At 36.8% G+C, this 14,511-nt stretch overlaps 5 protein-coding genes across 5 annotated transcripts; 2 read left to right on the top strand and 3 right to left on the bottom strand.

The window, feature by feature from the left end:
* On the top strand, positions 7–618 carry LOC104760103 (protein SENESCENCE-ASSOCIATED GENE 21, mitochondrial-like). Its single transcript, XM_019241237.1, has 2 exons — positions 7–113; positions 210–618. Exons 1-2 carry the CDS (start codon positions 40–42, stop codon positions 427–429), a joined length of 294 nt encoding a protein of 97 aa, XP_019096782.1. The 5' UTR covers positions 7–39; the 3' UTR covers positions 430–618.
* LOC104760101 lies at positions 2,721–3,737 on the bottom strand. The gene is made up of 2 exons (XM_010482950.2): positions 3,110–3,737; positions 2,721–3,018 (listed from the first exon to the last, which is right to left on the bottom strand). The coding sequence occupies exon 1, from the start codon at positions 3,613–3,615 to the stop codon at positions 3,112–3,114; it is 504 nt and encodes a 167-aa protein (XP_010481252.1). The 5' UTR covers positions 3,616–3,737; the 3' UTR covers positions 2,721–3,018; positions 3,110–3,111.
* On the bottom strand, positions 3,978–4,657 carry LOC104760100. The gene has a single exon (XM_010482949.2). It carries the CDS (start codon positions 4,607–4,609, stop codon positions 4,157–4,159), a length of 453 nt encoding a protein of 150 aa, XP_010481251.1. The 5' UTR covers positions 4,610–4,657; the 3' UTR covers positions 3,978–4,156.
* Positions 4,884–7,278, bottom strand: LOC104760099 (probable pectinesterase/pectinesterase inhibitor 7). The gene is made up of 2 exons (XM_010482948.2): positions 6,069–7,278; positions 4,884–5,753 (listed from the first exon to the last, which is right to left on the bottom strand). Exons 1-2 carry the CDS (start codon positions 7,105–7,107, stop codon positions 5,059–5,061), a joined length of 1,734 nt encoding a protein of 577 aa, XP_010481250.1. The 5' UTR covers positions 7,108–7,278; the 3' UTR covers positions 4,884–5,058.
* Positions 10,789–13,804, top strand: LOC104760093 (endoglucanase 1). The gene is made up of 8 exons (XM_010482944.2): positions 10,789–11,117; positions 11,608–11,814; positions 11,905–12,105; positions 12,264–12,356; positions 12,449–12,610; positions 12,708–12,813; positions 13,076–13,239; positions 13,350–13,804. Exons 1-8 carry the CDS (start codon positions 10,866–10,868, stop codon positions 13,668–13,670), a joined length of 1,506 nt encoding a protein of 501 aa, XP_010481246.1. The 5' UTR covers positions 10,789–10,865; the 3' UTR covers positions 13,671–13,804.

Genomic DNA, 14,511 nt, shown 5'->3' with positions numbered 1-14,511 from the left:
CCCCCCCCTTCAAATCTCGTTAAACCCTTAAACCACACAATGGCTCGTTCTCTCTCCAACGCTAAGATCCTCTCTGTCTTCGTTTCCAAAAAGCTCTCAAACGCAGTTTTCAGGTAAGAACTCTTTTTCTCCAACGTATGTATTGGTATTGCTCTGTTTTCACTACTCGCCTTTAACGAAACGATGACGTTTCTTGGGATCTATTCAGAAAGAGGGTTCGCCGCCGTAGCCAAAACAACGTCAGAGGTGAGCGTTTCGAGCGGTGAAAACGCTTCTTCTGCCGTGATGAAGAACAAAGTTGTGGAAGCCTCAAGCGAGAAGGCGCCATGGGTTCCAGACCCTAAAACCGGTTATTACAGACCAGAAACCGTTTCTGAAGAGATCGACCCGGCTGAGCTACGAGCTGTTCTCTTGAACAACAAGCAATAATTAAATTTTAAAACCGTTTATATTTTGATTATTAATCCTCAGTTTTAATGAGGAGATTAAGGAAAAATAGGTTATGATCTTTTGCGGTGAACCCAAATTTATTCCGTTGCTATTTGTGTAATAATCGTATCGTATAATTGATACTTTTTATCTATATCATTAATTTATGAAACTTTAAAGGCTTCCAAATTCCATGTACGAAGTTTTACTATGGTAAGAAAACTTAAATAAAAAAAAACAAGAAAAGGTTACTATGACTCAAAGTCAACCAAAAGAAAATACACTAACAAAATCTAATTGGTATAAAATGGTATCGTACATTGAATAAGGTATATAAACTTTTGTAGAGGTGCGAACACACTAACAAACGTATTTACTCAACTCAAACATACATAACAAAATCATGTGCTTGGTAAAAAACGTTAGAATCACAAAATCTTATATATGGTACACCTATGACCTATTTCAAAACGTTTATTACCATCTTCGAGTAATAGCGCCACGAACAATATGTCAAGATTAGGAAACTTTAATATCCGTTTTGACCATATTTTCTCTAATAATTAGTTTTTTAAATATGGTATTGACAAATAAGCTTCAAAATACGGACGTGAAATGATGTATGAACAAGGAGTCTCTATGAACAATCGTTAATTCAGTAATAGTTGTTTTTCTCACACTAACAAATCCAAGCCATAGACAGTGCAACCACGTGGCAAGCCATGTTGTAGTAGGGAAAATGTTGATCATAGAAATATAAGTAAAGTTTAATACAAGCAACAGAAAAACAAGAAGCCGCGAAGCTCTTCACTTGTGAGCCTCAGAAATTTAGCTTTAGGGTATGAAGACCACATAACTTCCGTGTTAATGGTTTGGATTTGAGAAGAAGTGGCTCATACTAAATCCCAAAGGCCAACATGCAAAAAAAACAAGACATAAGAAAAGTTTGTAGCCTCACGTTCTTAACTAAATTGACACTTCTTAAGCTAAATATCGGTTTTTTTTCTTTTCTTTCAGCACAATCTAGATCTTTGTTTGATATAAGCAAATACATGTTTGCCCATTCTCAAATTCGAAAGAATCATCAAAGTATCAAACATACATGGAAAAAAATAGAGTCCCAAAGTCAAGGACCATTCCTAGTACTTTTTGGGGGTTTAATTATACAGTTCTTTATTTTATGTCGTGTATGCAAGTAAGTATTTGAAAAAGTTTCATTAGAACTACCATTCATTCACACAATTAAAGTTGGATTGGTGTTAAAAAGACATTTCAGCTGCCAGCTGGATTGGTCATGTAAAGTTGGCCAGAAACCGTATACCAAAACCGGTTATTGCATATGGGTCAAAGCATAAAGCATAAAGCATAAACCATAAACCAAAAGTTTAGACAATTAGACCTGTTCTGAACCCGAATGCAGACCCCAAAAGTCGAATCTCTCTGTTATCTAAGTCAACCCCATGATCTGGTTCAACTGAGATCAGCTGAATGCAGTGTTCAAGAAAGCGTTAGGTGGTATTTGGGCGGTGACCCAACGCCTAGCGCCTAGATTGCTTAGTCGGGACCTAGACGGTTTTTAGGCGGTTTAGACGTTTACAACATAAAACATTATATATATATATATATAATTATATTAAAATATATGTTATAAAAATTAAAAATTTGTAAACAACGGTAAGAAAAATACATTTATTTAAGTTATATTAACAACCTATAGATGTTTATAATTACATATATAGATATAAAACATATTAATTTAATTATATGTAATTTAAAAATCAAAAATAAATATTAAAATAAAATGTATGTAATTTTAAGCGGGTTAAGCGGTCATCTAGGCGTCTGATGAGCGTCTAGCGCCTAGGCGGCTGCCTAGACCGCTTTCTTGAACACTGGCTGAATGTTACTGGCTGAATGTTAATATGTACAACGATTCAAAACTGTCTCTCCTTATGAGATACAAACATGACACGGGAACAAAAAAAAAAACAAGAAGAAGAAGGGAGAAACTATCTTCCTACTTCGTCTAATATACTGTTACCAACAACCGGAAGTTGAGCTTACACAAAAGATTTTCCACCCATTGTAACCTAGTTTTACATTTAAAGTTGTGTTCATGTCCAAGTTTGATTCCAGTGGAGGATATTGTCCACTTTAGTTTTGTCAAGTCTTGGATGAGAAAGATAAGACCATGTCTGTGAGCAAAGAATCTCGAGCCATGATTCAAACAAAACTAAATCTAATCACAAACTAACACAGATATCATGGAGTGCTAGAGTTCAAAAACCCAATGATCTCAAAACCATCTTCTATTGAAGTAAAGCTAAAACGTTGACGAGGTGTTGGTCGAACCCAAGAATGTGGGGTACAAATTTATCATCACTAGGCTACAATCAACTTCCAAAGAACCCACCGCCATGATTTTATCTGACACCAAGGATCAAAGATCTAACACATTCGTAGGATGCAACACACACAAACCATTGATCAGCCAAAACGAAATTGTCTCAATGTGTGCCAATTATATATAAAAATGCCTCCACCCTTTTATTCCAGATCGGTTCATAAATACAATTCATCGGTTGGATCCTAACAAGAGATACAAACAAAGCATTGACTGAAAACAAAGAACGCAGACAAATTCAATGATTGGAGAAAAAAAGAACCAAAAAGTCTTAACCTTTAAACGGAAGAAACAAAAGGGTTTCTTCCCAAATTCTCCTTAATCGAATTACAATCAAACCCGCATCCACACTGCGGCGACTCGTAAAACTCATCGATCGCAAAGTTCGCCGATGTAATCCCTACGGAGAACTCCAGTTCGTCACCGTTCCTGACAACCTCAACGATGTTAAGCCACAAGAACAAGACTTTGACCTTCACGCCGGTAAGCTTGGTGAGCTTGTTCTCCGATATGTAGCCAGAGATTGTAGATTTGTAATCCAACTGGTACGAGCCTTGAAGAGCGAAACTGCACGATTTGTTGAAATACGCGTGAAATTTGCCAGTGGATTCATCTAGATCATATGATACGACTCCTTTAGGAAGGATTCCGACGGGAAAGTTGTAGCTTTGGAGGACAGAATACGCCGTCGGCAAATCGTCATCTGTAGCGGCGGCGATGAATGGCGAATGAAGGCAGAGAAAGAAAAGGAACGAGACGATCGAAATCGGAAGAAGGGACATGTCGATGAAACCCAAAATTACGAATCTTTAGGAGTTCCAAAACAGTGATTTAGGTTTTAGGTTTATTATCCCGGTTAGATTTCGTTTCCCGTCACTTTCTCTGGGAAAGACGTGAGAGACTTTTGTAGCTATCTCATTCTCAGCATATCATGCGACCATCTACACGACACCGTTTCACCTAACTACTGGACACGTCATCACTTGAGCACATGAGGTGTTGTTCTTTTGGAATTTGGGTTTTTTGCAAGTATAAAATAATAACAAAAGTATTTCTTGTCATTTTGTTAACAAAATAAACAAACACAAAATTTCTTAACCAACAAAACCTAATCAATTATTTTACAACTCATATAACACAAACTAAAATATAAAGAAATTGAATACTCGATAAAAAGGTGAATTAACAAAGTTTTTATTTTACTGAAACATGATTTTTTTTTTTTAAAACAACAGTTTGTAGTTTATTAATTTGTTATGCATATTAGCTTCGAGGCCTATGTTTATTTTATTTATTCATAACAGTTTTAAGACCCATGGGGCTTCAAGAGGAAGATACGGGCCCATTATAACAATTATACCCACAACCACACTGTGGACTGTCCACGAAATACTTGGCCGAGAACTCCTCAGAAGCAGCACCAACGGAGAACTCGACGTCGTCGCCGTCACGAGACACCTCGGAGATGTTGAGCCAAAAGAAAAGCACTTTGACGCTTACGCCCATCAGCCTCATGACCCGTCCTCTTGATATGATGCCGGAGATTGTGGATTTGTATTTGACCTTGTACGACTCTATAGGAAACTGACACGTGCTATTGAAATGAACTTTGAATACCCCGGTTTTTCGGTTTAGCTGGTAGTCCCGGACGCCTTCTGGTAGTATTCCTCGTGGTAAGGTGTAGTTTTGGAGAACCTCGTAAACACTTGGCTTTTTTTGGCCGGAGACGGATAAAAAAGTAGAGAGAATGAGGATGGAGAAGATCAAAATGGACATTTTTTGTGTTCACTTAGTTACTTTAAATCTCTATCATTTAGTTTTGGATTTGTGTCTGATCTAATCGTTAAACTTGTTTTGAATCTGTTAATTATAGTAGTAGTTGCCAGCTGGTTTTGGGAAGTCTTTGTGTGTTTACTGTTTAGATACAAGTAGTTAGGTTCAGGGACGTTGTGATCTGACCATGAATGGGGAAATGAACGGCCGAGATATGATGTTTCTAGTGGTCACGTGTTATAGTCTGAACAAACGACGTCGTTGTCATGCTAAACAATTTAATTAAATTCGTATTTTGTGTTGCAAAAAATGTTTACGGTTACATAACCAAGCTATACATTTCCTTCGCATTGAGCTTGGTTTTCGGCTTATAACACTTACAATAAAAATAAAACAATTTCTTTAAATTAAATAATAAAAGAGTAATAAATTAAGAGCGAATCACAAAATTACTAAGAAATTAAACCGCTGGTGTACGGCACACCGGTCTTCCAAATCCAATCATCTTCAAGGAATAGACCGGTGATCGTGAAATTAGCTGCATCAGTCGAATTAATCACGTGATAACCAGGCCAAGTAACCCGGTTTGTAGTGTTTGAACCCGGTCCGGTATTGTTATACTCAGCATAGTACAATGTACTTAAAGCGAAATCGCCGTTCCACTCTCTCCAACCAACCGGTTCAACGAACCCGTCTATGTACGATTGCATGTAAACCGTCCTTGAATACTCTTTCCACGGTCGACCCAAATACGTTTTAACCGTATAGTTACTCGAAACAAGATCATCCGCGGGTTTTATCGTACAGTTTTGGATTGACGTACCGGTGTTTTGATTCGGATCAGACCGGCCTTGCGCAGTGATGGCGTTGAACTGGTTTGGCATTGGTTTTCTCGGGTATAGATTACAGTTCTGAAACACAACTGCCGCGTTTCCGAATATGAAATCGACCGTTCCATAGACATCGCATTCTCTATAGAACTGTCTTAAAGAATGCGTGTAGAGCGTATCTTGATAAGCCTCGAAACTACAACTATAGAAGATTGAGAAATCTGCACCGCTCCGTAACGCAACAGCCTGGTGTTTCTCTGGTCCGGCAGTGTTTCGGAATGTGATGTTCACCGCGACGAAGTTCGGTGCTGTCACAGCTGAAATACATAAAAAAAAGTCATGTGCACGATTTGTTATTATCGATTGTATCCAAAATATCATTTTATTTAATGGCTCCATCATCCAACTATCTACTTTTTTAAAAAATAAACATAAGTACACACTCAGTATTATTAATGCATCTTGTCCCCTATTTCACCGCTTTAAATTCTAATCTTTTTGACCTATAGTTGAAAATGCAATAATTAAAGGCAACTATATTCACGTACTCGATTTAGTATTAAATATCATTGGAAATTTAATTTTAAGATCTCGAGACACTATGATTCATAACATGTGATTGTGTGACGTACCAAATGTGGCGGAGTTGAAAGTGGTCCAACCGTCGACGACGCTTCTGTTACCGGTGACCACCGTTTGATTGATTCCGTCGCCGATCATCATCATGTACCTTTTGTTCTTCGCGATGGAAACGTACTCTTCGTATATTCCAGCCGTCACGTAGATCAAGAAGAAACCGGCGCTTCCGTCGGTGTTGTTTGGCGCCGACGCTATAGCCGCCGTGATGTTGGTGAAGTTCCCGGTTCCGTCTTGGTTCACGGTGACGATATCGCTTATCAAAACCATGCTTCCGTCGTCTCCGTCGCCGTCGTCCGCGAGTTTTCTCCTGCTGAGCGACTCGTAAACGGCTTTCGTTTTCTCCGTCATCTTCAACGGTAGAGCTCCGTTACGGAACAGACTGGCCGGCTTAGTGTGAGTGGATGATCCGGATCTCGGATGGGCCCAAGCAAACCCGGCCCGTTTCTTCTTCTTAGGAACCCATCCTTTGGTGAAGAGAGCGAGCGAGACGCCTAAGAGCTTCGTGTCATTAACGAGAGGCAAAGCGACACCGTTCCTTACGGTCCACGTGGCGGAAGAAGAAGCGGCGGTGGTGAGTCCCTCGAGACACGTCTGCTCGTTAGTCAACGCCGCGGAGAGAAGAGTCTGGATGTCGTCGGCTCTCGAAAACGGCAGCGTTTTGAAGGAGGATCTCGCCGACGTGTCGTTAACGGTTTCAAACGACGTCAAGAGATAATCCATCGTTAGACCGGCGAGAAAACGGCAGTCTTGGAGAGCTCTGATAACGGCTGGTTGAGATAGATGAGCGTTGCGTTTGATGTATTTATCGACCGTGCGTATGAATTTTCGCGATTGCGATAGCGATTTGCGGATAGAGAAGCGGCCGTATTGTTGGACATTGCCTTGGCTATGTGGGAAAACGGATTTGCAGTATTTTGGATCCGGAGTCGTTTTACAGATTGTTGAAGAGTTGGACAAAGTTTGAGAAGAAACGAGGAGAAGTGATTGGAAAAAGAATGATAGTGTGATGAGAAAGAGTATTGGAGATTCCATTGGGAATTTTTATGTGGATAAAAAACTTTAGGTTAAGTGGTTTTATATAGTATAAGTGTGTTGACGATGAATGAGGATGAGGTACGTAGGTCCATTCTTTAAATAATATTACTATATTTTTGTGTATGAAAACTATGATATTGTGTGCGATTATTTGCCTGAGTCAACTCGTTTGGGGGTCTTAAAAACGCGTAGGTTTTGTTAAGAGATAGTGATATAATAATCATCGGATACTCTGTCTGCATGTTTATATATTCAAAGATCCCTAGCTGTTATTGCAGAACCATATCTTCGTTCGGTCTTACGAAATACTTAGCATTCATGTATAATATATATATGTGTAATGAGTATTCCGATCAATAATCGAGTAATTTAATTATTGATAGTGGTTACCACCCTCGTTTTTTCAAAGAACAATGTGTTATTGTCTTTAGAAATAGCCGTTTCCTTTCAATAACAAAATTTTTTTTCTTCTTCTATATATACAAATTTTGATTGACATTATAGTGCATCATAATTCATAACCCGGAATTTCAAAAAACAATGATGTAATTAATGTAGTGTAAATAAGTATTAAACTTTGTTTTGTTGTTGAAGAATTCACTCAGTTTCTCTAATTACCGAAAGAAACAAAACAAAACGATATTTAGGGTCTTATTTTATGGGTGTCAACACTCCTTTTTAAGAAAATTAACCATTTGATCAAAATATGTGACTGCATATCTAGGGCAGGTTAATTTGTACGATTGACTTAATTATTAGGTGCTAATTTATCGTTTATCTTTGTTGCAATGTATACGTTGACAATTTGTTCAATAATTTATCATCTTTTAGTATAGTAATAATACCCAATAAAAGCATATCGATCGGTGGTTCCAACCTAACAAGATACTAGTATTAGTATAGTACTAGTGTACTACCACTATTCTTAAAATAATACTACTAACTCCAAAGTGTTAGAATTATAAAACTATTTATTTTTAAAACGATCCAATGTGTTCATACGTAACTGTATTAAATTGCCAACGATCTAACGTAAATAGAATTTCATCCTGTTTAATAAAACGACTGATGCAAATGAGTCGACGTATATTAATGAAATTGTAACCGTTGAGCTTTGATAAGCTCATCACTGTCCGCCTTTTAATCAATTAGTTCTAAATAATTTATTTAACTATGGCCAGTAGTATAACTTAATTGTGATTTCATATCGAAACTTAATTAAGTTAATTAAAGTACTAGGAGTAGTATAATAATATGTTGTCAGATATATGGCAACGTTGAAAATAATCGTCATGGAACAGAGTTTCAAAGGCAGAACGGTCCGAAAACGATAGATTCTTCTGGCGTAGATTTGTAAATCATAAATATGTGGTCGTTGCGTTTCTTTAATTCCAGGTTTCTATCAAATGTCCACAGTTATACCAAACCTAAATTTGTAGGCATATAACTTATTAGGAAGGATGTCCTATTTCCCTCTCGTAATTATCATATCATACCAAATTCACTTCGATCTTTGACCTCGTTCTATATTTCCTATGAACTTAAGTACTCCACCTATTTCTATCTGAATCCATACTTCTATTGCTATTTTCCCACTAATCTGGATTTAGACGGTTTTGGAACTAAACCCGATATAAATCTATTATAAACCGATATAAAACCAATTTATAATCTGAACAATATATACAACTCGACCCGTCGTGTTATTCACTTGAAATCCAAATTCCCAAAATTTTTTTGTTAAAACTCTAACTAGAACAAATGATTAACAGTTTTAAGATTAAAAACATTAAATTGTTTCAAAAATAAAATGCATTGGATTATCTATGAAGGAGCTTTTGAATTTGCAAACACAAACACGAGTGCATAACTGCATATTGATCTCTCTGCAAACGAATCAAAGAAGATCACAAAGATTTGTGTTCATGAGTGGAGCTTCTGGCCAAGCCTGACGGGTCCAACCCCATCATCATCATCATTACCCACTTTCACATCCCTAAATTATTCTCTTATCTCTCTCTTTCCCTAAACAGAGATCAAAAAGAACAAGATCATAAATTATTATCTCTTATTCTGCTTTTGCTTTTTAATTCTTTTCATTTCACTCAATAACAACAATAATGCCCATATCTCCCGATCTATCCGCAAAATTAGAAAATTTCTGAGATTTGATCATATGGGTCACCTAAAAATCTAGTCTTTTTGATATGGGTTTAACGCCAAGATTCATCATTTCATATGGGAAACAACAGTGGCAGCGGAGGACGCCGTCGGCGGCGAAACCATACGGCTCCTCCTTCACGTTCTCTATTTTGTTGATTTTATCATCGATTTCAAAACAAAACAGAGCAGATAACACGTGAGTAATTATCTAAGTTTATGTAATTGATTATCTAAGTCTTATTATGATTGGTTGTAGGGTTTTGAATTTTACTTATAATGAAAAGAAGAAAACGAGAAGAGAGAACAAAAATCGATTTGGGAATTTTTGTTTTTTAAGTTTTCTTGGTTTAGTTTTGTAATTGGGTTAAATTTTGGTAAAATCCGGTTAAATGAGTTCATTAGTTGGTTAATCAAATCGTAAACCAATAGCAAACCGTATAAACCGAGATTCATGGAGCAATAGATGATATCTAATATTTCGAAGGGAAAATAGCAATAGAAGTATGAATTCAGGTAGAGATAGGTGGAGTACTTAAGTTCGTAGGAGATATAGAACGATGTCAAAGATCGAGGTGAATCTGATACGATATGATAGTTACGAAGGAGAAATAGGACGTCGTTCCAACTTATTATGGCTACCGGCCCAACTATTATATTGGACATTAATCCAATCAATGGACTTTCCCAAAATTTTGTGAGCAAAGTTCATCTCATTTGTTCTTTAGGATATTAAAACAAAAATCATGAATCTTGTCGAATCCGGTGGAAGAGTGATAGATAGTTGGTTCGATGATTCCCACGCTTGCAGGAAATACGTAAAGCACATTTTTAAGGGTATAAATAGAACTTTTTTGTTCTGGGCTTATGGCCCTTTAAATGTCGGCGCGGCGACGGCTCTGTTATATAAAGCCCATATCCAAGGAGCCGAATCAAGCGCACGGACAATAACAAATTTTCCAAATATTACATAAAAATCCTCCATTTATTTTATGTTTCACGTTATCCACCCGGAATTATTCTTAATTTGGACACGATGCCCACAGCTCTCACATTCGTTCTTTCGCTCTCTCAGCTCCATCTCTAATGTCTGACAAAGGCATATGCATATCTCATTATTACTGTTTTGGTCATTACCACGTAAAATTGACTGGACGATTTATTGATATTTTTTTCTTTTACTACGTTTTACCATATTTTTGATGAAAACTTAAATGTTCCCACTGGATTCGGTATGGGTGAAATGAATGATTTACAAAACTTTAACGATTTCGAGATTATGTTAACAATGAGCAAGCAAGATTTTACAAGATCCTTTTTGTTACACTTACAAAGCCAAGCGAACAACGTGCGAACAATGTATGTTTTAATTAGAAAATGACTAATAATAATAACTAATTAACCGGTTTAGCTAGCTCAGCTGAGAGAGAAAATCTGAAAAAGTGGAAAGTGAGGACTGAGGAGAGATAAAAACCAAATATTTTCTCTATATAAAGAGGCTAACGTCCTCTGGTCACATAGCAGCAAGCTTCTTCTTCTGCACACTGTGTATTGATTGGCTAACCAGATCTCTCTCTCTCTCTCTATCTAGGGGAATGGCTCTCCATCTCTCTTCTTCGTCACTCATCTTCCTTGTCTCTTTCTTCTTGCTTCTCTCCAATGGTTTCTCATCCTCTTCCTCTCGCCGTAGCATCCACCATCGTCGCCACCTCCACAACCACAATTACAAAGACGCTCTCGCAAAGTCTATTCTCTTCTTCGAAGGTCAAAGATCTGGAAAGCTTCCTCCAAAACAGAGGATGACTTGGAGGAGTAACTCTGGTCTCTCTGACGGCTCTGCTCTAAACGTAAATGACACTTCTTTCTCTTGCTTTTTTGTTGCTTTTTTATGTACAATGTGAAATGGGTTTGTTATATAGTTCTCCATGATTGGTAGCAACATAGTTTAAAAGTCCCCAAAAATATCAAAAGATTCAACCTTTATGGGGGTTTTAATGTTTAAAACGGAAGCAAAAAAAAACATCTTTGAAGCTCTACTTTTGATTGTATAGGTTAAATTTCTCACAAAACCATCAAAAGATTCCACCTTTTATATGGGTTTGACGCATATTTGAAACCCTGATTTTTGGTATTGGGGTTTTTAGTTCAATGCGTCTGTCTCTGTCAAAATCATCAAAGTAACAATCTTTATTAGTATACATAAAACAGAGGTAATGCATATGTTGTCAGACCTGAGTTTTTGTTGGGTTTTGTATGTTAATATATTCTTCATCCTTATGTGTTTGATTAACAATTTAACATATACAGAAAAGAAGACTAATTATTGCTAAATTGTAGGTGGATTTGGTGGGAGGATACTACGATGCAGGGGACAATATGAAGTTTGGTTTTCCAATGGCATTCACAACCACAATGCTCTCATGGAGTTTAATTGAGTTTGGTGGTCTCATGAAATCTGAGTTACCAAACGCTAAAGACGCAGTTCGTTGGGCCACTGACTTTCTCCTCAAAGCCACTTCACATCCTGATACCATTTATGTTCAGGTTCCGTTATTAATTACTCCAAATTCTCTACTCAGAAAAATCAAAACTTTGGGTAACAGAATGGTTTTAGTAACGTAAGCGTTTTGATAGGTTGGTGATCCTAACATGGACCATGCTTGTTGGGAGAGACCAGAAGACATGGATACACCAAGAAGTGTGTTTAAAGTCGACAAGAACAATCCTGGTTCTGATATAACCGCTGAAACTGCTGCCGCTCTTGCCGCTGCCTCGATTGTTTTCCGTAAATGTGATCCTTCTTACTCCAATCTCCTCCTCCATCGAGCCATTAAGGTAAATAAACTAAAAATCAATCATATTTTAATTACATGTCATTCTTCCAATTAATAATAATCATGTGACAGTTTTATTTTAGAAAAAACCCATAAGTTTGCCTTTTGCAATGTCAATCTTGAGCATTAATTATAAATTTGCTTCTGTGGGTTTTTAAGGTTTTTGCATTTGCGGACAAATACAGAGGACCCTACAGTGCAGGTCTGGCTCCAGAAGTTTGTCCATTCTACTGTTCTTACTCTGGATATCAGGTTTTAAATGTTGCTTTACATTAATTGGGTCTAAATTACATTTAAAATCGTAAAAAAAAAAAAAACTGAAATAACATTGATGATGTCTTCAGGATGAATTGTTATGGGGAGCTGCTTGGTTACACAAAGCAACAAATAATCCAACGTATCTCAATTACATCAAAGCTAATGGTCAAATCCTTGGAGCTGATGAGTTTGATAACATGTTTAGCTGGGATAATAAGCACGTTGGTGCTAGGATTCTTCTCTCCAAGGTGTGAAACCCTAATCAAAAGATTCATAATTTTAGTCCATTGGTTCTTTAAGCTATAATTTTAATTAAACCCCTTTGTGTTATTTTTGTTTATCAAGGAGTTTCTGATTAAGAAAGTGAAGTCACTTGGAGAATACAAAGAGCATGCTGATAGTTTCATTTGCTCTGTTCTACCAGGAGCCTCCTCTTCCCAATACACCCCAGGTTTTTTTTTTCAATTATATATTTTGATCCCTCATCTTCTCATTTATTTACATATCTTTAACCCCTTCAAGAGTCAAGACTATAATGAGTATTTGTGTTCCAAAGGTGAATCCTTTTTTAGCCATAAATGTGTTTTTAACCTCGAGTATGGGCTGTTACGTTAGTTTTTTAGGTCCTTCCAAAATTTTGATTTTTTTTTTGAAATCTTACTGAAGCTTAGAGCAAATGAAATTAGAAAGATGTATATATGTGTAATGTATAGGTGGGCTATTGTTCAAGTTGGGTGAGAGCAACATGCAATACGTGACGTCTACATCGTTCTTGTTCCTAACCTATGCCAAATACTTAACCTCTGCTCGCACCGTTGCTTATTGCGGTGGTTCCGTAGTCACCCCTGCCCGCCTCCGCTCCATAGCCAGGAAACAGGTTCAATTTCTTATAAAATATTGGGAACACTTTAACCATCCGAGTCCAAATCAATCCAATTTTTTTTTACTGTAATAAATTAAGCACTGATTCATGTGATTATGTGGCAGGTGGATTATTTACTTGGAGACAACCCGTTGAAGATGTCATACATGGTTGGTTATGGCCCGAAATATCCACGTCGGATTCACCACCGTGGCTCATCTCTCCCCTCCGTTGCAGCCCACCCGAGCAAGATCCAATGCCACGACGGATTCTCCATGTTTATCTCTCAATCTCCTAACCCCAACGTTCTAGTCGGTGCAGTCGTTGGTGGTCCAGACCAGAACGACCAATACCCTGACGAAAGGTCCGACTACGGACGGTCCGAGCCAGCCACTTACATTAACGCTCCGCTTGTTGGAGCTTTGGCTTATCTTTCTCGCTCTTAATTTCAAACTCTTCTAATCGAGAATAAATCGTTAGTTTAACTGTTGGTTTACAATGTTAATTAGTAGTCATGATTTTTATAAACGATCTTCTACGACTGAATGATGTGTTAGATGATGATGTCTTTTCACTGTGATCAGATTTTTATTTTTCTAATTATAATCACGCTAGTTGTCAAATAAGTTCAAAGCAAACACAACAAATATATATGTAGAAAAAAAAAATCCTGTCAAATTTTTAGAAAATAATAAATAATGACGAAGGATGATGAATTTTTATGGGAAACGAGCAATTGACGAGAGAGAGAGAGAGATGGGTCAATTTAAGCTGTCATAGTCTCTGTTATGACAGATCTAATTTCACGTTTACGTAATTTAAATTTTGATGAATAGAAGAAACAATAGTGTTTCATAATCTACAGAATTGTTACTGATTTTAGTTAATCGCATAATAAGTAACCTAAATCATGATTCCGAAAGAGTGTAATTATTAATATCACTTCATTTATAGTAGTGTTTATGAGATAGACTACTACTACTTTATTTGTGCAGTTCAGAACATTGCCAATCAGCAACAGCCAAAACAATATATATATATATATAGATAATAGATATACATATATTTTTTTTTAAAAACAATATTTCACATATATATATATATATATACAAATTTTCTTACGTACAAAAACATAATTTTGAGGAAGAAACAATTTGTACCAAAATGATTACAATTTTAGACCATTCTCAACCACTTAATCAATAGATTCCGTTTTTTTCCTTATACATATATATATATATATATAACTTACCATGAAACTGGATATCGTTACCACCTAAGATAGGA

Source organism: Camelina sativa, chromosome 3, assembly GCF_000633955.1.
Source record: "Camelina sativa cultivar DH55 chromosome 3, Cs, whole genome shotgun sequence".
Taxonomy (NCBI): Eukaryota; Viridiplantae; Streptophyta; class Magnoliopsida; order Brassicales; family Brassicaceae; genus Camelina; species Camelina sativa.
The sequence above is the reverse complement of the archived record's forward strand: the minus strand, read 5'-3'. Positions and strand labels throughout refer to the sequence as shown.

Bases quoted from the DNA above. Each gene is read 5' to 3' on its own strand.
- LOC104760099 (XM_010482948.2), bottom strand. From the start codon at position 7,107: ATGGAATCTCCAATACTCTTTCTCATCACACTATCATTCTTTTTCCAA. The intron at 5,754-6,068 runs GTACGTCACACA...TATGTATTTCAG, and splicing joins TTTCAACTCCGCCACATTTG to CTGTGACAGCACCGAACTTC.
- LOC104760100 (XM_010482949.2), bottom strand. From the start codon at position 4,609: ATGTCCATTTTGATCTTCTCCATCCTCATTCTCTCTACTTTTTTATCC.
- LOC104760103 (XM_019241237.1), top strand. From the start codon at position 40: ATGGCTCGTTCTCTCTCCAACGCTAAGATCCTCTCTGTCTTCGTTTCC. The intron at 114-209 runs GTAAGAACTCTT...GATCTATTCAGA, and splicing joins CTCTCAAACGCAGTTTTCAG to AAGAGGGTTCGCCGCCGTAG.
- LOC104760101 (XM_010482950.2), bottom strand. From the start codon at position 3,615: ATGTCCCTTCTTCCGATTTCGATCGTCTCGTTCCTTTTCTTTCTCTGC.
- LOC104760093 (XM_010482944.2), top strand. From the start codon at position 10,866: ATGGCTCTCCATCTCTCTTCTTCGTCACTCATCTTCCTTGTCTCTTTC. The intron at 12,106-12,263 runs GTAAATAAACTA...TGGGTTTTTAAG, and splicing joins TCCTCCATCGAGCCATTAAG to GTTTTTGCATTTGCGGACAA. The intron at 12,814-13,075 runs GTTTTTTTTTTC...TGTAATGTATAG, and splicing joins CTCTTCCCAATACACCCCAG to GTGGGCTATTGTTCAAGTTG.